The sequence below is a fragment of the Copidosoma floridanum genome, unplaced genomic scaffold (genome assembly GCF_036245765.1).
Source record: "Copidosoma floridanum isolate Cflo_tuat_1 unplaced genomic scaffold, Cflo_Japanese_pri ptg000013l, whole genome shotgun sequence".
NCBI lineage: Eukaryota > Metazoa > Arthropoda > Insecta > Hymenoptera > Encyrtidae > Copidosoma > Copidosoma floridanum.
In genome coordinates this window covers 35,060,904-35,087,803 of record NW_028321890.1, presented here as the reverse complement: position 1 = coordinate 35,087,803, position 26,900 = coordinate 35,060,904, and the positions used below count along the sequence as shown (strand labels likewise).

The window sequence follows — 26,900 nt, the reverse complement described above, 5'->3', positions numbered from 1 at the left end:
TTTTCTTTTTTTTTTTCCATCACTTGCTGGACAGCCCTCTCTTTTCTCTTTCTTCGGAGGAACAAAATGAAAAAGTGTCGCGCAAGGCTCCGGTGTAAGGTGTACGGTCAAAGGGATGCATATACACATGTATATATGTATCTTTCTCTTTGCTCTTCCGTCGAACTCAAACGGACACGCTGCATTCCTTCTTCACGGCATTCAAAGTGCAATGCACACACCTCTCGAAAAGCAGGCTCTAAATGACGATTTAAGAAATACTTTGTAACTGACGGAAATATACGTTCCCACTGGGTTGTGTTTTTTTTTTTTTTTTTTTTTTTTTTTCTTTTTGAAGCCGAGCATCAACGGAAGTCGTTACGTGTACACGCGAAACGAGAAATCGCTAATTTCGGCTGACGTGAAAAAATATAAATAGTACAACCGAGTAGATAATATTTTCTTCTTCCGCATAGCTGGACGTCCTATTTTTCTAAGAAACACCTTATGTTTGTATCCTGCCCGTTTGCATTTAAACACAATAATATATATATGTATTCGGCTGATGGTTCAATTCTCAAAAACTGCATGTACTGTACCTGTTTACTTTAAGTACAAGATGCAAACGATCTTTTGTGAATTAAAAAAACTAAAGTAGGCATGAATCGATCTTCAAGTTAGTATTCTTATATATATGTTACACTGCGATCGGCAGATGGAGACGAAGGGAGTTTAATTATACTGTAAGGGAGGGGGGTAGATATAGTTGCAGATGAAAGAACTCGGTGGAAAAATCGGCGAGTTGGATATCGGATTAATTTCGAGGAAGAAATCAAGTTCTGCGCGTTCACCGTGTGGTAAGGAGATACCTATACATAACACGTGAGTAAGGGTCTCGGGGATGAGAAAAGGGTAGACCGATACTCGAGAGAAAGAGATGCCGGAGACGCATAAGTAGGTGTATATCAGAGTATATATAAGAAAGCATGGGACACACCCTGCATTTCTGCAAAAGGAGACACGTGCTATATATTTACAACCGAACACGTCGATTATTCCTATGTTATGTGGTTGCAGTTGTGTACAGCACGCGCGACTGGAGAACTTTTGCCCTCTCTCTATTACTAGTTTCATACCTATACGTACAATCGTTGCAGGAAAACTGGCTCGCTTTATTCGAGACGTGCCGTTTTACCTTACATGTTATATGTACAAGCCGATCTGATTCGCGTATTGTATGGTCAAAAGGGCCAAAAACCGATGAAAAATGTCGGAAATTCCATTTGTACTTCTGACGCGATTGTTTTTCATGCAGGAGCAAAAAATCGTCATTATCACCGGGTTCAGGCATCCGAGGAGGAATCGCTCGCGAGCGGCAACCTTTTATTTCCTCTCTCTTTGCGGCTGGTTCTGTGTGATGTTATGTTGCTCCTCTCTCTCTCGAGAGAGAGAGAGTTGGAGGCGCGCGCGCGTAAAATTAAGGCGAACACGCACACCTATACCCTATAATACCTACTATACGCTTTGGCTAGGAACTCGACCTTGGGGAGAAGAAGCCAACGGCCACGGTGAGGTTGTTTTGTAATGTACTTTTACTATAAGTATACGCGGGGCTCACATTATTTTGTACATGTGTTCATCCTGCCTTTGCTCTCTCTGTGCCGTGTAAATAAAAATTCAATTTCTTATGCCAAAATGCCATCATTGTTCGTTATCGTTTTTACGTATACAAATTTGAATGCCCTTTTTTTTCTCTTCAATAAACTACCTATATGGTATATGGTGTTACATTAATTCTATAGGACCAAAACTGTGCGTGACATATCGAGTTTAGTGTTACTTAAATTTTCATTTTACGAATCTAAGCTCAATAAGTCAAAAAAACACTTCGAAGAATCACACGGAATCTACATTTGACGACGTGGCATGTGTGGGAAGATTCGTCGTGAATTCAAATTCTCGAATGACTCAATTTCAGTATGAATCATTTGACAAGACGATAATAACAGTATAATTTTGAAATGGTTACGCGAAAGTTGTTAAATTTGCGTGAGCTAAAACCGATTCGAAAATTTCAAAGCAAAGCATCAAATAAGTAGGTATATTCCCTTTATTTGGCAAGGGATAGATATCACTAGTCAGAAGCGCCGCCGTAGCTTGTAAATTTAAGCGGCGTCGTGGGATTTGGGGAGAAGGAAAAGAAAAGTATCCACATAATGACTTTTGTAACGGATCTTCAAAAGAGAGAATGCGCTTGCACTTTTTCCGTCTATAGCCCATACTTATAAATATATACCTGATGTACCTAGACGCGCCAATTCCTCGCGATAAAGAGAGAAAGAGGGTGAGTGGGGGACCCTTTTTACGCAGCATCTCTCGCATGGCATTCCTCGACACATTCCGTTACTTAAACTTACTTGTAGGTCTGACTCTCCGCTCTCTCGAATCACGAGATCGAGCGCATAAATAAATAAATAAATATATGTATTAGATGACGATGATGGGAGTAAGAACTACATATTTATGCTGAGATTTTCCAAGATGTATACACATGAAAGAATTTTCAAAAAAGTCTGATGCAGCGTCAGAACGATTATAATACAGTGCGCGAATGGATGAAGAAGAGGAAGAGGAAAAGGGAGAGAAAAAACAAGAGAACGAGAGATGCAGGTATATGTGTATGTATAAGGTAGGAGCCGTTAAGATATATATATATATTTATACCTGCTCGCTCCAGAGTCGCGAGCGACCGGCGACCGGCCACATTCCGGAGCAAAAATAAGTACACCATACACACTAAACTGTTGCTGCTCTTAATTGAAAAAAAAAATTTTTCCTTGCACTCTCGCACTGTACATTTATTATTATATTATGTTAATAAATGATCATCACCACTTGGTCACTTTTTTCGCACAACGCTCATATGTAAGTATGTAGGTATACAAGAAGTATATAAGTACGTACGATGACTACTTTTGTTGGTAACAGCATGAAAAAAAAAAAAAAAAAAAAAAAAAACGGCACACTACAAATACACCTACGAAACGGCTTTAGCTAGGCTCGATAAAAAACTTAAATTTACACGAATAAGGGGCACAGCTCGCGACTCACGAACGTTGATCGAACTGATGAGCTCCTCTCCAAGCTACGCGCGCGACTCCGAACTCCGAACTCCGAACGTGTTTCTACTCCTACTGTGCTAGTGTGGTGGGCTGTTCTCTCTCTCCACCAGTCCACCCCTCTCCTGAGATCACTGCACAGTAGTGCACTGAGTGCACTCTCTCTATTCGCAGCTCTCTCTTTCTACTTGCGCGCCATTTCATTTGTGCTATAGATTACTTATTATTATTTTTTACATTAGACCTGCATGTATTTTCAAATTTAACAATTGTCAAGTATCAAACAAAGTGATTGATAAACAATTACACTAATCTCAGTATGAGGAAATTTGGTTAACTCTCTGGGGTAAATAAGATAGGGGAAGCATTAGAATAATAATTTTACTTTATTTCGTTACACAATATTAATAGTAATATTGAGAATCGTGAGACGAAAAATTAAAACTATTTCAATCATTACACCATTATTTTAATAAAGATAATTTACAACTTTTTAATTTTTTATTATGTATGTATTTTTTTTTATTATTATTATTATTTTGTATTCCACATTATCATCCTCTAAAATTCACAGTTAAATTTTTTTGTCATGTCACACTTTAAAATGTGCAACACTAATTTTTTTTGTTCATTATTATTCTCTGTTACACATTACATGCACGGGAAAGTGTATCCGAACCCCACAAACATATGTATACATTCAACCGTAATACTACAAATCTAAAAATTTTTTCTCGGTAACTTTGAAACCTTCATGTTGTTTTTCTTTTTTTTCTTTTAAATAAAAAATTTCCACTTTTTCATAATTAACAACGGCATTTTATTTTTTTCCTAAAGCTTGTTTGTGAAAACAAACCTATTTCTTTTTATTTTCTTTTTTTCTTTTTTTTTTGGAGTGAAGCATATACGAATGTTATTATTTTCGCCAATTCATTGATCGATTATTTGCAGTACAGGCATTTTAGTCGTAGATACCTTATAATTACAATTACAAAACTGGTAAACAAAATATTACATTCGCTACGATTAGCTCGAACTGTAAAATCTCTTTTATTGCATGTTTAGGATGCTTTTATTTCTTACTTTTTTATTATTCTTATACAACCATTCTTGTACATCTTTCTAAATATCTCAATCATGTGTTACGAATTCACGTCATTTTTTTCTTTTTTTCTTTTTTTTTTTTTTTTCATAACATCAAATTAAAAATCAAAAATTCTACCTGTTTCTTTTTTAAATTCATCACTTAAAGATTACAGAGATTTAATTTATTATTTTAACATTTCGTAATCCGAGAAGAATATTCATTTAAGTTTAATTTCGAATGATCAAAGTTTTGTGCCTAATGCTTAAAGTATCCGCGAGTGAAATTGTTTTAAAAAATTATCATTGTATTTTTTCAATCTTGTACAATTTTATAATAATTGTGGTAAGGAAATAAACACATCGAATAATATAACAGCAAGGCTAATTAAATACAGCACATCAAATGATAGATAGAAAAGCTTGAACAACTTGCATCGGAATAAGTAGAAAAAAATGCATATTAAATGAACAGAGGTAGCGCATACTCTGTCAATGACAGTCGGAATAAATTTTTTTTCTTCAAATTTTGACAGTTAAAAGCTACTTCAAGTGTCTGTCATCTTGCTTGATGCAGTGGGAAAATAAAGGAAAATCATTGTGTATAAATGGAATACCAAGATGTTAGTTGGTACTTAGCTTATCGAAACCTTTTTACGAGGTTTTAAATAATCAACTGATTTTTACGATTTCAATTAAATCGACTTTAATTAGATATTAAAATGCTATCGTTTACTTGTATCTACTTTAATTTATATTTAATTTTTAATTGTACAATAAATTTTACAATTAGATTTTCATCAAATGAAAACAAAGTTAGCTATTGTATGCTCTTAGTTTCTTGCGTATTTATGAACGAATACTTATTAAGCCTCGTCCATAGTCGACGATGGTGTTGATAAAATAAAAATCTGAAATACGAAAATTTTTCCATAACACATCGTCATATTAGTTTACTCGTTTCATTGCAAGGCATAACATTCAACTGTTAAAAGCATATGTATACAAAATTTAGTTTTAATTTGCAAAGATCTAATTGTCAAAAGAATGAAAAATTTTACTTCTAAGGAATTAAATTTCTCCTGTTAATTTAAGTCGATTCAATAAAACAATTGTTTTAGTTGATAATTGAAGTCGATCTATTTATAAAATTAAAGTATGAATGTTTAATTTTTGATTGGGAAGTTAGAAATTAAACAACGCTGCCTGTCCATTAGCCAGTAATCTTTCAACAGCTGCGTTGATATCTCCAAAGGTGGCAATCAATGCTGAAAATAAATAAAATATCGTAAGATGGTAAGAACGATAAATCATCTCTAATCAATAGTATTATTGTTTACCTTGTAAATTTGCATCCCTATTAACAAACCCCATTGCTGTTAACTGTTCCAATTGCGCTCTGTATCGTTCTTCAGGTGGAGGAAGTTGACCATCAACTCCTTCTACTCCTTGATTTAAAGCCATAGCCGAAAGCTAAAGTACAAACGTTCACTTGTAATATTTTATCTTAAATTGAAATTATTGTAGGTACATTTGTGATCAACTAATCAATTTACCATTCGCGTCATAAACTGAGAGAACACATCATTTTGATTTGACGATTCAGTAGGCGTTTGCTGCCCAGCTGGTGAACTGGAATTTGTGGTGGTAGTTGCGTTTGGTGTACTTACAGGACTAGGAGGAACAGTCAAACCTAGGCTATAAATAGATAAGTAGATAAAATTAATTAAAATTACTCAGTGGTCGTCATGATTAGTAGGGTTCACTTACTTTCCAACAAGTTCCGGTGCAACGTTCCGGAGTTGCTCCATACCTTGCTGAATTTGCATTAAGGCTGACATGGCGTCGGGGTTGGTGATAATATTTTGCATTTGAGGATTTTGCATCTGTTCAATAAGTCTAGGCATCATGGCTGTCATTTGCTGTTGCATCTGTGGATTGTTCCTTAAAAATGGATTTGCGGATATTATTCTGTTGGCCATTGCTGGATCTGAGGCCATGGTTTCCAGAACGGTACGTGTGTATGGAGCGTTTAGCATGTTACGCATGAGTGTTGGATTTTCCATCATCTGGGAAACAAGACTCTGCATTCCTGGTGTATCCATGAGTCCTCTACCAATGCCTGCGCCAGTAGTGCCCGTTCCAGTTGTACCTGTGTTTGTACCTCCGTCTGCATCTGTGCCTGTACCGGTCGTTCCCGTGGATGATGGATCAGTTTGCCCTGAATTCCAGGGATTCGGTAGAGGATCTCTGTTTTCTTGACCTTGCTGTGGATTCGGGGCTTCTGCAGCATTGTCATTATTTTCTACTAAGGCAGCAAAAGGGTTTCTATCATTAGCCGCTGCAGCTAACATTGGCTCTTGAATGTCTCTGTACATGCGCCTGAGTGCACTGTAACCTCCTGGAATGCTCTCCAGATTAGATAGTGCCCGATCATGTGAACGCATTAACTCTTGCAACATTGATGGATTCCGAGCTAATTCCATAGTTTGCCTGTAAACGTCAAGCAATAAATCAACATTTGAATTTCTCATGAGCTCAAATCAAACAATAACGATTTCGTTTGAAATCAGATTTACCTAAGAAGATCTGGATTATTTAACATGTGACTAATTTCTGGATTGCGTTGCATCAACTCTTGCATTTGAGGGTTTGCCAGGAATAAACTTCGCATACTTTCAGTATCACTCATTAAACTCTGCACCAAAGGATTGTCGAAAACTTGTCTCAGAGCGTCGCGATTTGTAAATAATTCCCTTTGCATCCTCTGCTGAATTTCCGCGAAATTTCCAGAGCCCAATCCAAGATTTTCCAAGCCTGGCAATCCACCCAAGCTACCAAGTCCAAACGGCGATGCATGTATATCAGCTGCTCAAACGGTTGATACATCAATGTCATTACAAAAGTCAATCAAATTGAGTTGAACAAACAAGAGATAAGTAAGTGGTGATTCAAAAGCTTGCATACCTGCTGGAGTGGATCTCTGAGGCGTGCTGTCTTGATTATTTGGAGTTGCTGCATTCCTCGGCGTCTTAATCACCAAATGCACTGTCAGACCGTCTTTGAGATTGTGATTTGTCAGGTTCTCATGATCCTTCATAATTTTTCCAGCAAATATCAAACACACCTGTTCCGGCTGTGTATCAAACTTCTTGGCAACCACTTCTTTGAACTGAAAGTGATGGAGATGATAAGTAAGTGGGCAACGAAGCAGAATTAAGCTATTAATTGACCAATACAAGTATTTAAAATTTTTAAAAAAGCCACAAGAAAGGTAAGCTTATTATCTGCATACACATGTAAATACATTGTAAGTTAATAATGAACAATAAGCATACAAGCATGTATGAACGGGTGACACAAATGCGCGCAATGTTGGCTAAGCAGCAGTGGAGAGCATCGGGGACGAGAACGATAGAGCGTGGTGACGGGGATACCAAGTGTAAAAAAAAAACGAAACAACATACGCAATGAAAAAAAATGATGCTAATGTATGCAGCACATCAGGAAAAAGCCCGGAATGAGGCTGATATGTGTGGCTCGAGGGGGAGCATGTTTCTAATTAAGTACGTCAGGTAGTAAACACGCGCGCTAGGGTATGTATAAACGTGATCGAGAGCCAGACTTACGTCCTTAATGGAGGCATCCTCCTCGATCTCAACAGTCTGCTTATCCTTGGGCGTTTTTATGGTGATGGTGATTTTCTTGCGGCTCTCCTCTTGGGCCTCTGCCATCTTGATCGCGGTGGTAGCGGTGGCGGCGACGAGGCAACGGCTACTGGGCTGCTGCTGCAACTAACTTCTATACGTTCGATGATGACTCGCTTAATTCTCTTCCTTATTTTCGCGACACGGTACTTTATTACCTATTCCTATTCGCGGAAATAACGCAGAGGCGCCCCTGACTGCGGCTCTCGATCGCCGCAGTTGTTGCAGCTTGCAACGACGACCACGTCGTCGTCGAGGTTATACAGACAGACAGACGGGCCACCTAATGTAGACCGTACACACCACTGTCTCAATGTCTCGATTCTTCCAAGCCCGGACCGGACTAACTCTATATACAAACGTATACGATTATACACTATACATTCATACCTCTACGTTGCACGGTTACAAGGAAGTTAAAATGAACACAGAGATACAGATGGGCGCACACGCCCGCCACTCGTGTGCGCTGCAGCAGCGTCTATCCCCTCCTCTTCACTCTCTAAATGACACATAACACTTACGTGTTTCACACCGACTGGCAGTATTCAATTTTTTCATTCTTTTCCACCCCGATAATGTTAATAATTTACCTGTTTTCCAATAAGTTTTATTTTTGGTACTTTTAGTTAGTAGGTAAAGAAGCCTATAAAATATTAACAACTTTTCTACCACCAGTTGATAAGTGACTCGTCCAAGTCCATTAGTTTAATGATTTCGTCATACCTTTTCGTTGATTTATTGATCAACATTATTTTCTTATGGATATAAATGCGTAGATACAACGTCAGACCATTTGATAAAAACCCAAAAACTTTATTAATCAATTAAACAAAATTAATTTTTTTTTAAACCACTAATTAGATGCAAATAGTTTTGGCTGTTAAACGCAAAAATGCATGCGTACTTTGGAGCGAATTATTTATCTTCCAGGGTTTCCAACCCCTTGGTCACCAGATTAAGCCTATCTTGACTTTGTGGTGTAGCTTCTAATCGAGTTTTTTTTTTTTTTTTTTTTAATTTGTTAACTCGACGGAACTTCGGATATCAGTACTTTTGTATGTTCTTTTTCCTTCAACCATGGCTTTTGATAGATAGTTTCCATTTGGCATGAAAAGCACCAATGTGTTCGAAATTCACACCTGTAAATTAATATTAATGTATGGTATGTTTGTACGGAATACGACGTGTATTAAAAATATCTTATCCTTCATTTGATAATCTTTTTTTCCATACCAGCACTTTTAGCTAGAGCATCTGGACTGAAAGTAAACGTCTTTTTGTCGTCAATTCCTGTTAGTAATGTAACAACTGGAATTTCAGTGCCGCCACTTTGGCTCTGTTGAGTGAGGTAATGACAACACTCAACTATGTGAAAGTAAAGCCAAGCTTCTTTGTCTTTAGGCTTAGGGCCTTTGATGAATGGTAATGGCAATTTTTCGTGAGGTCTTTGCGCTCTTAAAAATCGTGATCCACGTTGCAATTGAGTTTCTAGCCACCTGGTTGCTTCTCTGGCATGACTGCTCATTCTTTTCATTTCATCCAGTGCAGAAATCACTAAAAAAAATCTTTCTATTTTTTTTCGAGGCTAATAAAATAAAATATTCAAGTAAATTGCTTACCAATTGATGGAACGACAACAATAAACTTTTTAGCGTAAACCAAATGCTTTATAACGGGCATAAATCTTGAAAAAGCTTCATGATCAGGAACCAAGTATGGCGACATCAATCTGTGATACAAGCGATTTTCTAAAGCGTGAACTTCTGCTTTAAGCCATAATTTACCCATGTGCCTCATCATTTTTCCCTTGGAATGATCCAATTCTAATTCCAAATTCTTGGCATCACTTTGATTTTCCTTAGCTTTTGGAGTGTCCAGTTTAGATTCAATAAATAAACCCTTATTACTGTCAAAAATAATTCCTGATTCTTGAATCGAGCTTAAATAATGACCAAACTTGACTATTTTTAGAGCTCTTAACAATGTTTCTTCGGTATTTGTAATTTTTTTCCTTCTCACTACATCCCAGTCGATACCTTTGTGAGCGTCTTCAAAAAATTTAAGACCTCTCAAATCAATGTCTTCCGGTAAAGGAGTTATATCAGCTACTTCCTTAACTTTCTCCATACACGAGAATATCTCCAAGTCTTGGTCCCATTTGTTCAAAAGCTCCTGACTATCGAGGTTTATTAAATTAAACAGCGTAATTAATCGTTCCAATAAGGACTTCGAGCCTCTAGCACAAGTTTTTATAATATTTTGATTCCCTTGCAACCAGTCACAACAAACTTTGATGGATACTAACATTTTTTCTTCAGCTAAAACTTGTAAAACTTTAATGAGATCCAACTTTTGTTTTTCTTTTTGCGCAACACATGCAAGTGTTTTGTTTGCCACAGTGTTATTTTCGTCATAGGAATTATTAAAGTTCGTTACATTGTTAGAATTTTCCAAATTTGATCCGTTAATTCCACATTTGTTTTCAACATCTTTATCATTTTCGTTTTCATTTTCTTGAACAAACTTTTCCTCTATGACAGCTTTTTCATTGATATTATCCTCGTCTTTGATGTCTTTCTTATTTAAAGACGCCTCATCTTCTGAAACATCTTCAGACATCACCTCGTCTTCGGATAAAGCATTATCGTCACTAATAGCATCTTCTTCATTTTCCGTGATGTCGGAATTCAAATCTTCACTAGATGATCCAGCCGCCATTCCTTCGCCATCACTAGCATCAGAATCCGAACTGTTCCTGCGAATTCGCGGTCTTCGCAGTTTTGTCAGAAGATTCTTTGATTTCTTCTTTTTGTAGTTGCCATTTACTTCGAATTTTCCATTATTTTCTTTAGGAGTCTTAGGATCACAATCAAGTGAGTTTTTGAATTCTATACTCTTTTCGTTATCAGTTTTTTCGGTATTTTCAATAGTATTTTCATTTTCAATGATTTCTTTGGCATTATCTGTTCCATTGCATTCAACTTCTGCAATGGACATGTCTAAAAGAGATTCTTGTAATCTTATTGTAACAAACTGCAATAATTGGGAAAATACTGCTAAAAGCAAAGCAATAACTCCATGAACTTCAGTCGGAGTCTTTTGTTGTAATTTAAATATTTTCATTAAACAAATGACAATCACTTTGAACATCATATCGTCATTTAAATAGTTAGTTTCTTCAACTTTATAATGTGATAAGTATTTCTCAATACTGTCCTCATTTTCTGCAGCTTCATGATTAGTATTTTTGCATTTCTCGACATTCAAACAGTTTTCTATATCGCGTAAGAGTATCTAAAGGAGTAAACAAAATTAAGAAAATATTAAACTTGTATGTTTATTGAATTGAATTTCAAAATAAAATAACTTGCCTGTGATTCCTCATTTATCTTATCAATATTTATTGAACTATTATCCCACAACTGCAGCAATAACAGTAACCTTGCTACACAAGAGTGTGTTGAACATTTTTCTTTGCCATTTAAAGAATGAACTAGAATTGTCCTTTTTAAATTACCTTCTGCTAACTCAAATGGTTCAGCACATAAAAGACTACAAGTACGTTTAAAATTAAGTTTGACTTTTATTTTTTCACAACATTTATATAATTTACAGCAAAAATTAATTACCTTCTCATGTAATAGTATACAGCATCAAGGCCGTAATTTTTATTACTAGCAACAGTACCCAACTGATTGTGTGGCATTCCATATTTCGTGTCGAGAACAATTGCCATTTTATAATATCTCGTTGCTATCTGAGGGTCCCAACTAGGATCAAGATCCAATCTGTAACGTGCCAAGTCTCCAAGACAAATCAAACTCCTGTGAATGAAATGAGAGACGCATTTTTTTGCATCAGTAGAGTGTACCTTTTTGGAACTCAGACTTTTTTCCATCTACAACAATCACTTTTGATAAATTTACTTCAACTTTATAAATTAAGTATAAGTGTAATATAAGACAGCGATTTACTTGAATTAACCCTTTTTTACTAGGGTATGCGAAATCTATGATGCTTGTCAATTCCAATTCAAATTCTAACTGCAAGCGCAAAATCAAATGATGGTAAAATCCCACTCCAACCGAAAGATGTGCTGATAAAAAGGCTTTCTCCGTTTCATTCCATACATTTTCCTGTTATTATTAAAAAATAAATGAATTTCTATCCATTTTAAATCAAATGTTATATTCAACAAAAAACGGATCAACAAACTTTGCGCAATTTTTTCGCGATCGACACAATGTCATAAAAACCTCTTCTCCAAAGAAGCTCTTCTGTTTTTTGGACATGGTTGACAGGATCATCGATTATTAATCTTTCGCAATAATCTCTCAATTTGGATCTCAAAGCTTCCCCGGATGGTGTAAAAACATCAATAACAGTCAATGCTCTACTTTTCTGTTCTTCCAACTTTTTGGCAATCTCAGTTATATTTCTGTAACAAAAATGACAATGAAATCTTACTTACACGCAGAAAAACAATTTTATTTTGCAACAATGAAACAGAAAATTCATAAGATATCTGTTAAGGTTAAGTCTGTTGATCTCTCAGTGACATCAAGGTAAAACGTACAAAAGTTTTAGGGTTTAAATTTATAGTCACAAAGGGCCTTTTAAAAATATCATAACAATGAGGAAAAAAAAAAATAAAGTAGGAAAATAAGTACTTAGGAATGCGAAACAAACCTGTACAAGCGTCTGGTAGTCTCGAGGCCATCGCCTGACCTGATGTCCGCACCGATATTATAAATCTTTTTCATCTTGCTTCAATCATTTTATAGTTATTTTGCAACTTCCAACTATCATCTATCCTTTATCATATTTTTTTTCGCTCGCCGAACCACACCACACCAGATGCGATTGTTTTTCGACTCCACTTTTTCTGCTACTTTTTCAGAGTACGGCATCGACGAAAACACCGAGACGAGACGTCCAACCGAGCCCCACGTAAAAGCCTGCACAATAAAAGCCACAACGAGCAAATATATATACGTGTATATGTGTCCTGTTTAGAGAGATTCCAAATTTTTGGATTGTTCCGTTGTTCCGGAACTTCCCAACAGCTGATACCTTCATATTAGTTGGCAATTTGGCCACTTGTTGAATTATCTACAGCCTTTCGGCGCTAGTTATTATATCATCAATGACACTAAAATGACATCTACTCTGCTTGTGTATGTGTTTGACAACGGAACACAGCTATTCGGAACATCACTTCTCTCAATTCATTTTTGCAAATGGCAATTTCAACGATTTAAAAATACCTACTTATTTCGATGAGCTTTTTTTTCCCAATCCAGATCAAAGAATCATCAATGAATTGAATTTTTATTTTTGGATAATGAGCACTTTAAGTAGGCCCGATATATCACAAATATTGTAATAATAATAATTATCGAGTTTCAAAGAATTTTATCGAAAAGGGAGTGTACTGTGAAGTGTGAATAATGGATGCACGTAAATTTGCCAAGTACAAAATTACCAAATGCTTACGAGCTTAAAATACGTGTAAGTAGTAATGTAAAAGGAATTTAGATCAAAGAGTGAAAAAATAGTTTAGATCGAGAGTACCGCAGTTTAAAAAAAATATATATGTGGATATGAGTATATAATGGAATTCCTCATACGCATCTCTCGATTCTTTAAACCATTTTCCGCACAAATTGACACAAGAAATTTTAATTTATTTTAATTAAATAGTGTTGCACACGTTCCGTAATTTGGATGCCAGAATTAAATGCGTCGCACACACGAATCAGCTGATGATTTTTCCCTTCAACAGAAGTTCGCATTTAATCAGTTAGGGGGCACACTTGTACACACACACACGGAGACTGCGACGGCTGCGTTCCGCAAATACTGTCAGTTAGAATAAGCCTAATGTCATTCATAAGTGCGACAGAGATAGCATGACATGGTGTCTCTCTTGCACTCACACAATGTTTGCGGGCTTACCTCAACTGACAGCGTTTGCGGAACACAAGTCAAAGAGTGAAGTTTTAGCCACCCCAATAAACAAACCCGTCGTTCTGTTTTCTAATACTTACTTATATGTGAAAGATAGGCATATTGACAGGTGCATATATGTAAAGTACATTTTGCAGAAGCGCGCTTCGAATAGTTGTCGCTCAAAGTTCCATAACAACAAGAAAAATGGGTAGCATTGACAAAGCTGTTATCACGGGCTTCATATGCAGGCTTTGCTCCAAAATGAATCGATTCGTGATCCATATCTACGGCGAGGAGGGCGAAAGGATGAAACTTGCTGAGAAAATCAACACTTATCTTCCTATAACTGTAAGAACTAACTGCTACTGTTTCCGCTCCCTTTTTTCCCTTTTGCTACCTTTTCTCTTCTTTCAACTATTGCCTATTTTTTTTTTGTTACCTTAAAATTTTCTCCATTATCTATTCCATGGATTTAATTTACATAAATTATTTGTTTATCAATGTACTTCAAAGTATGATGTAGTTTTAATATCAAAACAAACTCCTGGAGTACTTTACCCAGGATCCTTGAGCTACAACTAAATTTTATTCGTTTTAACAATGGACGTTGTAGGTGAATGCCAATGATCAGTTGCCAAAAACTGCATGTCTTCACTGCATTGAGAAATTAGAAGCACATCACGAATTGATGGAGCAGTTTATGTGTGCCAGGCGAAAACTCAACAACGAAAACAAATCAACCTCCAACACATCTATGTCCATTAGTTCAACGAGTGGATCAGTCAGTCCCCCCTGACTGTCTTCATGTTGATAGAGTCAGTTGCTAGGACTTTGAAGGAGTGAAGTGTGTTTGATAGTTATTAATCATTAGGTTAAGTCATATTTCATCAACATTAATATATTAAAAATGCCGATAAGATTTACGTGAAACCAATCTATTGGTACAACATGTTGTTATAATATTATATTGCAAAAAATTGTTTATTGCTTCATTTCGCATTTTTTAATTATGGAATTACGCTGTTTATTCAGAGATAAAAATTTTTTGATTAACAGATTTATCAAACCCAACTATACAACACATTTTATCGCAAATTGATTTTTTTTGAAAATTTTATTTACTGCAGCATATGGGGTATTACATTTTTTTTTTTTTAAGTTTAACTTCAAACTTGATTTAGTTTAAAATGAAGTGTTTTGACAAATTAATCATCAGTATATATTCATTTAGATGGTCTTTATTTGCTATAAGTATTTTGTAAAAAAAGAATGATTCTCATTGTACAAGGATAAAAGCAAGTCAAGTTATTAAAACATTGCGTAATAATTACGTGGCGATGTAGTTTTGAGATAAGGAATATTTCTTTATCATGTACCTATATGTGAACAACAACAATCTATTAATATAAATACTAATAATAATGAGTCTTTGTATGTTTAAAAGATTTATATGAATTATGAACAAATATTTAAAAAATGATATAATTTATTATATAAAACTTTGGCGATCTTTTTGCCAGAAAATTGTATAAATAAACATGAGTTATTAATAGTTTTATTTAACTTATTTTATTAACACATCCATCATTGCACGAGTATATAGGTTGAAGAAGAACGTATCGAGGTTTAATTGTATAAGATTTTATTTACTAACACATATTTTATAGCCCTATTTTATTTTCTCATTTTATATTTATTCATGTACATTTTGCAGGTAAAATAAATGTTGCACTAATTATAAATTGAGGATTATGAATTATCCTAAACAAATTTGATGACATAAATACTGTACATTGTTTTTTAAACAAAAATCAAATGAGTTAAGGTGACTGCACTATTAGTTGTATTGATGTCTATTGTCTGTATTTACAAAATTATATTCTTATTTTTAATTCTTATGGTATTTTATAGCATCAAAACGGATTTTATTTTGAAATACAGAAAAAATTAATTTGTGTGTAAATACTGATCGGAGCATAAAATTTACATTTTACTTTGTTTAAACAATGTTTCGGATATCAAGAAAAGCTACGAGTATAAATGTGAGAATCATACAATTTGCACATATATACACGAATATAGTAGGTCTAAGTAATCCTGGAGGTAGTGAACTCATAAAGACACTGCATCAAAGTTTGTTAAATAGTCACTGGCCCCTTCAAAAAATATAGTTTATAAAATTTAATTTATTTTTACAGTGTTTGAGAATCACATAAATATTTGTTATTTGTATATACATACACGTATACACTTAATATTTAGTTATTGACAAATATACTATTTAAAATAAAAAGCCCGTTAAAAACTACGAAGAATTAAAACTATACTGCTAGAATTCATCGATTTAGAAATGTAAGAAAAGATAATAAACATTTACCTGTCAGAGACACGTATTTTGTCGCATTTATATAGCCACGATAGTTTGTACAATTAATTTACAGTTTGAGATTTATACTTTGAATTTTTCATTGCTTAACGAAATCATTTGGTTTGATAAAAAAAATGTGCTTGCCGAAGTATAAAAATTAATTTTTTAATCAAATTTTTAAATAAGCAAACGTAAAATAAAACAGCATTCAAATGTTTGACAAAAATCGCTTGATGATCGTCATACGTTTTTTTCACGTTTATTAACGTCTTAATAGTTTTATAAAAAAGAATAGCTGTAAGAGTAACGAATAAAAGTGATAACGTGATTCTTATTATATACATGATTACCCACGTTATCGTCGTTAAATCTGCAGGAATTGTCATAATGTCTCACGCATGCACAGGCTGTAGCTTTATAATTTTCGTTCTCATCAAACAGCTGACATTGCTCTTTCGAGCGCTCTTTGTTCTAAAACAACCAAGGGACGTCATTGTTATTTATCGTCATTTGATTTTTATGAAAAAAAAACCATCATTTTTTTTCCCTACGTTTACCTTCTCTTCGTTTTCGTTTGATTTTCTTCATGCATTTTTCGTATTTAGCCAAGTTAGCTTGCTCCTCTGCGTAAATTTTCCTTGCCTCACTAATTTTTTTATTCAAAATTTCTATCCTCTCATCAGAACTCCAACCTGGATCTGTAAACACGATCGTTTATATTTTATTCATCGATAATTTACAAGTTGCGCTCAACAAATGAAAATAACTCACCTAATTCCGGAAGCAGTTGGTATTTGGACTTTGGTGTGTAACTCCAATTCCAGCTTTGACAGCCGATATTCGGTATCGCATGTATAACAGCAGATGCAGCAACGGGTGGATTCATCGTAGAAGAAATCGCACCTCCGTTGGTCATTGCTCCTCCTGCCATATTACTAGAGTGCAGCGTCATTGTTGTATTACTATTCACATACATAGAGCTCAGACTTTCGTTTTGATCGTCGTCGCTGTCGCTACCGTGTCTAGCGTTGCGCAAGCTGCTCTGTCTAGGTGACTTTTTACCCGATGCCATTGAATTTCCTGGTCCTGTATAAGACAGCATGCCACTGCTCATGTCCTGATCTTTTCTCTTCTTTCGTTTTTTGGGCGAAGTCGCACCATCGTTGTCATTAACTATCCGCTTGGGAGGTGTTTTCGTAACACGTTCGGAGGACGAGGTCGAGGCAATCGCGTTACTACGCATTTCAGGATTGACAATTGCCGAGGATCGGCTACTACCTCCACCACTTGGTTTACTATTGATTCCATCGTTCTCGGCCTCGGAGCTGTCTCGATGCATCTTGCTGGAGTTGTCTTCGGAGGACGAAAGCATCGATCCCCCAGTTCTCTCGTTGCGCGGTGAATTCGACATATTGGAAACGCTAGAATCCGGAGTCGTTGGCGGAGTATTTTCCATTGCAGGGTTAGTTTCGTTGCTCTCTCTACGCTGTTGTAATGCCATTGGAACTTGATTACTTGGCTGATGTTGCTGTTGTTGTTGTTGTTGTTGTTGCTGCTGCTGCTGCTGCTGCTGCAAATTGTGGTGTGGATGATGCGACTGGTGCATCTGTGGTGGCATCGACTGTTGCGGTGGTTGCAATTGCGGCTGAATTAGCGTCTGACGTATAGACTGAAGGTTCAAATGTTGAATGGACATGGGAACTGGAACAATGTGCCTCGAATTCTGCGGTACTGGCATACCCCCACTCATTGTTGTCACTAGGGTGCAGTTCGATAGTTGAGTAGGGGGTGGAACCGTACTCAATGGTAACTGAGCAGCAACGAAAGCAACGGCAACTTTGCTTCCAATATCACTCTTGGCCAGGTTCTGCATAGTTGTCGACCGTTGCTCCTGCTCAACTGCCTCGCCACCCGGTGTAGGCGATCCAGGAATTTCCTCTTCGCACAGCAAAGAGTTGAGATTTTCACCGTCTTCCTCGGTTTTTGTACTCTTACCTTGTATAACGGAATTGCCAATAATACCAATGACTTGTTGCTGAGGTGCTTCGATATTACAAATTACATTTTTTATTTCTTGTTGCAACGACATATTGTTAAATTGATTTCTGGGAGCTGATATCACAGTCGCCTTTGTTCTCATGGTATCAGGACTAGACTCATTACCTTTATCGTCCGTAAAGTCTTCATTGTCGATAATCGTCAGACGTCTCTCAGAATCACTACTGTCAGTTGAGTCCATGGAATCACGGTCGATGGTGGATTTTATTTTGTTCGCAATTGCCTCTTTGCGCGCAGAAGAGTAATCCTTTGTAGATTCGATGGTTGACGAACTGCTAGAGACCCCTTCGTTGCTCGCTATGCTTGAGGCAACCATAGCTGCAGCTTTCTTCCAGACCTCTTCTGGCTTACGAAGAGGTTCTTTCCTCTGATTCCCATATGTTTTCGTGATTATAGGTATTACTGACGTTAGGCTAGTTTTGGGTTCGAAATCTTTTTTAATCTTGAGCAAATCGTCGTCCTTTGTCTTTATAACTTCCAACAGAGGATCTTTTCGCACCTCGATCTCAGTAAGAGGGTCTTTGTTGACAACTACCTGTTCCATGTTAGTCTGCTGCTTCTTTTTCTCTGGTGGTTCGTATTTAACTTTACTCTCTTCCTTCTCCTTCTGGGCCTTTTTCGCGGATAACGTATCAGTCTTTTTCATAACGTCTTTGAACGACTTCCTAGGTAAAATTTCTGCATCGTCGTCCCTTTTCGCGTCCTTCATCTTACTTCGGAATACCGCAGCTGCAGACAATTTTTCTTCGATACTCGCTGTCGCTGGCAATCGGGCGCTAAGAGGTGCTGGCACTGTTAACAATTGTGGAACGATTGGTGTAAAATCCAAAGACTTTATTTCTGTTTTGGTTTCCGTTTTAATCGGCGTGTTTACGTCGCCGACTCGCTTTTTTTCTACCACTGAAGGGCCTTGTTTGCTGTCAGTTCCTGAGGGTGTCGTTACAGGTGCCGTTGGCTCCACAAGTTTAGATTTGCCATCGTCTTTGGAAACGTTAGATTGGACACTACTAGAAAGTACAAACGCCTTAGGTGGCTCCGTCACTTGTGCGTCTGCTTTAGGAACAGCGTGCTTATCTTGTGCACTTTCTATTTCTGTGGCCAAAGATCCCGCCTTACCCTTGGGACCGGAGTAATGGGAAAAGTACTTAACGTGGTCACGTACTGGCTCCTCCGATTCGTCACTTTCGTTGCCAACGCTGTCAGCATCTCCTAACTTTTTATTAGTAACTTTTCGGACGACTCTTTTTTTAGCATCAGGCGTTTCCGCAAAATTCGCGTCGATTTTGGTCGCTACAGTCCCTACGATCTTTTGCCTTTTTTTCACACCCTTTACCGAATCATCCTCAACGGGTCTCTTGGGATTCACACTCTCATCCGTATTATCAGTCTCGACTGAAGCTTTGTTCGCAAGTACGTCCTTGCGAGGCGCTTTTGTGCCGCTCAAGTTCGGGAAGAACTTTGCGAGTTCTTTGTTAGAGTCATCTTCTTCGTCGTTATCACCTGCGTCATCGGGTATTTTTCCAAAGACCTTACGGGCTTTCTTTTTGGCTTCAGCACTGTCCATAGGGGAAATTTCGCGCTTGATCTCATTAGCTTTGGTTACAGCAGCAGCAGCAGCGGCGCTACCAAAAGTCTTTGGCTGTCGTTTTTTCGGATTTTTGACACTGTCATCCCCTGTTGCAACTCTTTCGATTATGCTATCGGCCGCAGAAGTACTTTCATCAGTCGAGTTTTCGTCAGGACGCGTGGCATTTGCAGTAAAGTTTCCTTTTCGCCTGTAGCCCATCATATTGCTGTAAGTTGCGGAACAGTAAAATTTGGTTGGCTCTCTGAGACTTATGAGTGGGGCTTCTTCGTTTTCAGTCTCAGTAGTTTCTTCCGTTTCGTCGTTCTTTTTGAAAATCTTTCGCACTTTCTTTTTAATATCTGCCGTCTGATCAGCAGGATTATTTTCGATCGGCGACTTTTGCTCAACTTTAGCTGGGCTTGTGTTTGTGGGGTTGAAGGGTGGCTTTGTTCGTTTCTTTGGACTCTTGAGATCTTCTTCAAACGGTCGCTGTTTGCTCTTTGGCTTATCCTTTTCCTTATCTTTTTCTTTATCAGTGGAATTACCGCTGCCTCCCGAATCCCTTTTATTTCGAACTTCAAACTCAAAAGGCTCAGGTTCTTTGAATTCGTAGATGTCTTCCGTGCTATCGGGTTGACTTGGATCTACTTTTGCTATTTCACGTTTTACAGGAGTGCCGATCTGCTGCTCTACTTTTGGAATTTCACGCTTTTTTTCTGATTCAAGATCAATCTAAATCACAAAACACGAATATCTCGAATTAGTATTTCACTAGCTATTGTCTTTAAAATAATACGTAAACATTTATCAAACACGTCCGCTGTCATAACGAATTCGACGTTTTTAAAAACCACGTAGTATCACAGTACTAATATTAAATCGAACAAATTATAAATACGTCACGCTAACTAAAAAGGTTATAAAGAAAATTTAAAACACACTAAAATTCGTTCTCTAGCGGATATGTTGGAAAATGTTATCTTATCTAAAACGTTTAAACCGTCATTAGGAGCGAACGATAAACTAATGAATTTCCATTTACCTTTTTATCCAAAATACTTTCTTGCTCGCTTTTTTCTTGCTTTGTGATGACAGAACTTTCTTGATCTTCGACAACACGTTCAACAGCCGCTATTTCCAATTTAACCGCTTTGTCGAAACCTTTAAGTTCAGATCTAATTTGGTTTAGATCGAAATCTCTACCCTTGGGTTGTTCATCGTCACTCTCTGGCTCCGACTTGATTTCTAGCATTTTTCCAATAGACTTTCTTATTCTCCGTCCACGTCTTGGCTCTTCTATTTCTTTTTCCTCTGTATCGCTCACATCTTCGATTTTCATGCGGCTTTCTGCTCGTCTCCTTGCTTCCCTACGATTTCTCTTCTCCTGGACCCCCCTCACTCGAGACCGCGATGTTATTTGAGTTGAAATACTAGCATCAGACTCAAGCGAGTCTGTCTCATCGCTCTCCGTCTCTTCGGCGGCGATAGTGTCTGTGTGACCCGACGATCGCCTCGGGCGTCGACTCAAATCACTCGAAGACGCGGAATCAGCATTACGTGTCGCACGAGTCGACCGATTGCTTGCTGTCGACGCTGGACTTTTTGTTCGCAAAACGTTTGAAATCAATGGCGACGGCGTCATAGATCGCGTTGTCGGCGTAACTTCTCTCTCATCTTTGCGGGCATCTCTGTTGCATATGCTGGAACCACTTCCAGTTGATGAAGTGTCACCTTGAGCACGACGACGGTTCTGAGATGCGGGTGAAGAACCGGTACCAGCGTTTGGCGCAGTTTTCGATTTTGGTGTGGATGTAGAACTTACACTCGGCGTTTGCGGACGGGGTGTCGTTTTGGAGCGCTTTGATCGACCCTGCGACTGGCTATAATTATGTGCTATCCTTGAACATTTTATCCATTCATCGTACCTATTATTCCAGCCAGTATAATGTACCAATAACAGAGGTTCAGGACCATCCTTTGATATGTCGATGATTTTAGCTTCGTATGTGACTTTCTTTTCGTGCGTTGGTCCATAATACACATTGAGCTTGTCACCTATGTCAACGGGTCCCTTGTAAAGTGGTATAAAGCTCATTGTTTGTTCTTCAGAACTTTTTCCTTTTTCCCCCTCAGCGTCTTTCTTCTTGCGGCCACGTTTTTTTAGCTCATCGTCCGTCATCCTCCTAGGCTTTATTGAAAGCTTTTTATCCGATTCTCTAGATGGTGCTCTTGTTTCTCTAGTTTCGGAACTCGATTTGCTTCCCTTACTCACATCATCTTTCGACCTCGATCTCGTCTTTGTGCTATCATCCTCTTTGCCTTTCTCGTCTTTTTTCTCTAGTTTTTTTGTATCAGTTTTCTTCTTTTCGGCGTTCGGTTTCTTTTTCAGAGTTTCATCTTTGTTTTTAACAGCTACCTTGGATTTACCGCTTACGTTACTCGACGGCGTCAACCTTGAAATACTTCTAAGCGATCTTTCACTACCAGAAGATTCATCATCCACATCGAGATTTGTATCGCTTTCTTGTCCACTAATATCTTCGTCTGCGGGTTCTTCTTTTTTCTTAACTTTTACCTGAAAAAAAAAAAAAAAAAAAAAATTGGTTGATAAGAGTCATGCTGTACATTGTTTTTAGTAATTATAAAAATTAATAGACTAGTTTAAAAAATTAAGCATACTTGTACTTCCTCCTCTTTCGGTATTATTTCCTTTTTAATTTTTTCTTTTTTTATTTCGTCTTCTGGAATCAGTGCTGGCTTTTTCTCTTCTTCTTCTTCTTTTTCTATCTTAATAGTCGGTTGTTCTTGATTCGGAGTTGTCGTTCGATCTCGATCTCTAATCAAACTACGTCCTGGTCGCTGCTTAGCCGTGCGACTTCTTGGATGGTTGACCATGGTACAACCCAATTTTCTATAGAAATCTTCAAACGAGTGCAGGTACCTTTTGTACGAATGTTTGACAGCATTACGCGTCGACTGATTATTTTGCACTTGAAAGCCAAGCCGCTTCGTGATTGATTTCCATTGATTTTGATTTGTCACACGATTATAACCACCAAGCTTGTAAACAGCACGAAATAATTTGTAGAGATCGATATCTTCATTGCCAATCATTGGACACTGGTTGATAGGTGTTCCCCTATCATCCATGAATTTGTATAATGTAGCAACAACATGATCTTTTTCCTCCCGCGGCTCATCGTCTGAGCTCTGAAAATTATTTACATAATTATTACAAGTTATCTTGTATGCGTCAAAATAATATCAATTTTATTGCTGTTCTTGGATGAAACAAATTTTTTAAAGAAATAAACTCACAGGCGATTCATCTCCTTCTTCAGAGTCTGTGTTATCGCTTGTTACTGCATATCCAAATAAGACATCCCTATCCCAATGATTTGGCAATTCATCTTTGTCTAAATATTGTATTGCTTTTTCTACTGCAGTTTTGAGAATAGAATGTTCCACTTTAGCTACCATATCCTTAGTAAATTGTGTTGTTTCTTTTTTAGGGACTGTGTAACTAACAACAAAACAGTCTGTTGATAAACGAGTAATAAGCAATTAATCGGTTAAGCTATAGATAAAAAATTCAATACTACTCACAATCTAGAATCTCTGAATGATCTGACGAGAAATTCTTCATGCACGTTAATTTTGTTTGTATCCTGAGCATTGGGTGAAACAATGAGTCCAGGGAACCAGTTGTCCTTTTTCTTTTTATCATTACTCAGTTCGACACAAACGACTTTTCCAATTTCTGGCTCTCTCTCGGGTCCTTCTTTACCTCCTGAACCAGAACCAGAGTCATTACTACCTCTAGCACCATCGTCGTCATCCTCATCACTACTTCCATCTCTGAAAAATGAAATTATAACCGGTTAAATTCTCTAGTGTCAATTTGTTTTGTAAAGAAAAGCCTTTGAAGTGGCTTTCTTACTGATTTTGCCTGCACCTCCTGCCACGCCTGCCAGTAACAGGATAACCAAAGTGTTCCGGATGAGTGAGAGGGAGTTGGTCCAAAGTCTCGCTTTCAGCAAAGTGTCGGCCACTCTTCAAACACAAAGCAGACCTCCTCAGAGTGGTAATGTCACCATCATCAAACACAACCGTGTACTGACTACAGTCTTGAATTTTGTTGATCGTCGCCTCAACAAAGTCTTTTCTGTCATTGTACTTGGCTTCAATAAGGGCTCCAATTCTAATTTGGCCCTTGATTTGATCATCCGTTATAGTGGCTGTGCCCAAGCCTTGCTTGTAAGTCACTCTGCACTTGATACATCGTTGGACTTTTTTAATTTTGGCCTCGCAAAAGGCACCTTTGTACTTGGCACTGACTTCCGTGCCCACTGATAGGTAGGGTGGATCATCCCCCTGTAAAACATTACAAGACATGACTCCTCAATAATAGTGTACGCACTGGTCTCTCTGGCTGGGGAGCTATTTTTACAAAATATACACGGTCAGGGAAACAGCAGGAGCGTCTGTCCAGAGTACACACACCACCGTGAATTGCTAATATGTAAGTAGGCACTCGATCCACACTGACAGTACAAGAGTAAAACACTTGGCCATAATGATCAGGTAAGATGTATGAAAGCAGTCTCTCTGTGTTTTTCTATACAAAAAGGAGCATGCTATGCGGCATGGATGTGTTGGGGATGGCAAGGTTTTCACTCAAAAGTGCTCGGTACAAGTATCTGGGCAATTTGGAATTTCCACCTTGAATTTCAACGAGCACCAGAACAAAAATAAAAACACACACACAACACAAAAAAATATATATTATACAGTGTACATATAATATAGAGGCACAGAGAGAATGAGAGAGAGAGGTTCTTGTTTGTTTGTTTGTGCATAAATACAATATCTATCTCTCTGTCTGTCGTTCTCACATCTGCTGTTGTTCCCGCGAAGGAAAAGGAGTTGCGTAGAAGAGGACGACGACGCCGACGGGCCACAGCCTGTCGCTGTAGGCTAAGCTGGTGCTTTCTGGTTTGCTTACCGTGACCGACATCTTCCTTCGCTTCCTAGTGCTCGGTAATTCTCCACATAGCTTGCTTCAGCAGCTGTTTGTCTTCTCCAATTCTGAACTGTGGACACTGCATACCAGCAGATGGCCCAATATCGATGCTTTTTTGCTGCTGCTTCTGTGGCTTTTTGAGGATACTAAGTATGCAACAATTCGCAACAGATTTTTTTCCCGTAAATATCACTTTGAATCACCACGTTGGTCGGTCCCTCGCTGCGACGCGAAACGATGAAGACACAAACTGAATTTTTTTTTTACATATACTGATGATAGTGATGATGCAGAGCGTCTGATGTGCCTGTCCGCCTTTTTCGGAGTTTGGAGCAAGACGCTGAGGCGGTTGATAACTTGATACGAAATATTTAGGTACGTTCTAGCGTAAAATGGTAAAATTGTTCTTTTTTGCGCGTGATGCCCTCTCTTTCTCTCTTTTGTATATTGTTGTGCCGCACACTTGTGCGTCTCCTCCATCACACTTTCACACACATAGTCATACAGGTCATACTAGTCCATCTCCTATTTTTTTTTTTTTTTTTTTTTATTGCGACGATACGAAAATGATATAAAAACGGATGTTGGAGAGAGACAAACTGACGCGACGTTGCCACGTTGCCTGCAGTTTCTGCACTCGAGACCTCGAGCGTCCCCCGTCCCTCTGTACCTTACGAGTAACGAGTAACAAGTTAACGACTAACGTTAACAACTTTTCAAATTCTCGCAGGATCTATTTCTACTTAAGAACAATTACCTAAAAATCAAGTTAGAAATCAAATTGAAAATCAGACTTTGGATTTCACGATTTCTTCGTTTTTAAGCATATTTTTTAAGATATTTATTTTGATTCATACTTGATTCGTAGTTGAATATCATTCGATTTTCCAAAATGTCGTCAAGGGTCTATAAATGTGTATTCATCAAATCTCAAATAAGTTTTAGTATATTCGATCGTATTTCGTGAAATCAAATAGCAATTACACTTTTTAGCGGGAGAAGTAAAACTCAGCCGATGATTCGGCAACGTCTCATTTTCAACATTTGTGGGGACCCTCTCACACACATGTACACTTCGGCTCTCCGTCCTTCTCCAACCATCCGCTAGGTGTCTAACCATTCAACAGGACCTTCTCGCAAGTGCCCGGATTTCATGTTGGTCAATATATAACCGCGTTTAAGGTGTAACTAGAGGGCATCCCCACCAATATAGCTAGTAATTTATTGCAAAATTTTACATCTTTAATTACATCCTCTTTTGTGTCAGTATAAAAGCGAATGCAAATCTTCAGGTACACTTCCTTTCTCATTATAAGAATTAATTAACAATTTTGAATAATGAAAATAACAATAAAGAAATCAATTTTTTTACCATTTAACAACGTTTTATACATAAAAATTTTAAGCAATGAAATAAATGTATGTTTCGTGTTACAGTCCAAATATAGACACACAAATGAGAATGTGTACAAAAGTTAAAACTGCAGCATGATTCAGCCGGTTGGAAGTTGGAATGAGAATGATTGGCTCTCTCTTTCAACTCGAACAAAAAAATTATTTTTTTGCAATGATGAGGTAAACTAAAGACGTGTTTATACAATTATTAATGTTGATTTTAATTAATCAATCACTAAGTTGAAATTGCCGAATCGCTTGATTCAATAACGCATAAGTATATGATAATATAATATATTCCTGTTTGATTGATATAACGCACGATTTTTGTTCGTTAGCTCCGAATTCCGAAACCAAACATACACTTAAGTATTTCTCCTATTGAAATTTACATCTAAATCATTTCACGAAAACCGCAATATTCCATGAAGTCTATACGTTTAATAAACGTCAGATTAAATTATTTATGCGAATAAGCATTTAAACGTTTCATTTTCTAGTCAAGCACCTTTGTGCAGTTAAGAACATTGGAATAAAAACGTTTGAAATAGCACGGGACGTTTTTATATTATATGCGAAGCCGATCGAGATCTTTGTCACTTTTGAATTGTCCGAGAGACAATTAAATGATTCAATGCGGCTAGTC

At 37.3% G+C, this 26,900-nt stretch overlaps 4 protein-coding genes across 8 annotated transcripts; 1 reads left to right on the top strand and 3 right to left on the bottom strand.

Annotated features, from left to right (window-relative positions):
- Positions 1–5,106: 5,106 nt before the first annotated feature.
- Positions 5,107–8,350, bottom strand: Ubqn (ubiquilin). 3 transcript variants are annotated; one of them, XM_014362959.2, is made up of 8 exons: positions 8,047–8,350; positions 7,811–7,982; positions 7,149–7,353; positions 6,761–7,049; positions 5,952–6,674; positions 5,738–5,879; positions 5,522–5,654; positions 5,107–5,449 (listed from the first exon to the last, which is right to left on the bottom strand). In XM_014362959.2, the coding sequence occupies exons 2-8, from the start codon at positions 7,913–7,915 to the stop codon at positions 5,367–5,369; spliced, it is 1,680 nt and encodes a 559-aa protein (XP_014218445.2). In that variant the 5' UTR covers positions 7,916–7,982; positions 8,047–8,350; the 3' UTR covers positions 5,107–5,366. The 3 variants fall into 3 exon arrangements, with proteins under 3 accessions (XP_014218445.2, XP_023245314.2, XP_014218444.2); XM_023389546.2 differs by having other exon boundaries at positions 7,811–7,979; XM_014362958.2 differs by having other exon boundaries at positions 7,811–8,350.
- A 333-nt stretch (positions 8,351–8,683) lies between these two features.
- Positions 8,684–12,830, bottom strand: Smg5 (Smg5 nonsense mediated mRNA decay factor). Its single transcript, XM_014362983.2, has 8 exons — positions 12,581–12,830; positions 12,107–12,329; positions 11,866–12,027; positions 11,521–11,789; positions 11,263–11,443; positions 9,511–11,185; positions 9,125–9,445; positions 8,684–9,030 (listed from the first exon to the last, which is right to left on the bottom strand). Exons 1-8 carry the CDS (start codon positions 12,652–12,654, stop codon positions 8,963–8,965), a joined length of 2,973 nt encoding a protein of 990 aa, XP_014218469.2. The 5' UTR covers positions 12,655–12,830; the 3' UTR covers positions 8,684–8,962.
- A 1,063-nt stretch (positions 12,831–13,893) lies between these two features.
- LOC106646858 (uncharacterized) lies at positions 13,894–15,380 on the top strand. The gene is made up of 2 exons (XM_014363012.2): positions 13,894–14,191; positions 14,457–15,380. Exons 1-2 carry the CDS (start codon positions 14,048–14,050, stop codon positions 14,637–14,639), a joined length of 327 nt encoding a protein of 108 aa, XP_014218498.1. The 5' UTR covers positions 13,894–14,047; the 3' UTR covers positions 14,640–15,380.
- Positions 15,381–15,436: 56 nt separating this feature from the next.
- htk (AT-rich interaction domain hat-trick) lies at positions 15,437–25,344 on the bottom strand. Of its 3 annotated transcripts, XM_014363124.2 has the most exons (9): positions 24,842–25,344; positions 23,777–24,210; positions 23,443–23,694; positions 23,155–23,359; positions 22,516–23,046; positions 20,879–22,411; positions 16,983–20,568; positions 16,769–16,909; positions 15,437–16,682 (listed from the first exon to the last, which is right to left on the bottom strand). In XM_014363124.2, exons 1-9 carry the CDS (start codon positions 24,851–24,853, stop codon positions 16,645–16,647), a joined length of 6,732 nt encoding a protein of 2,243 aa, XP_014218610.2. In that variant the 5' UTR covers positions 24,854–25,344; the 3' UTR covers positions 15,437–16,644. The 3 variants fall into 3 exon arrangements, with proteins under 3 accessions (XP_014218610.2, XP_014218608.2, XP_089447817.1); XM_014363122.2 differs by having other exon boundaries at positions 23,777–25,344; XM_089591691.1 differs by having other exon boundaries at positions 23,792–25,344.
- Between the last annotated feature and the right edge of the window lie 1,556 nt (positions 25,345–26,900).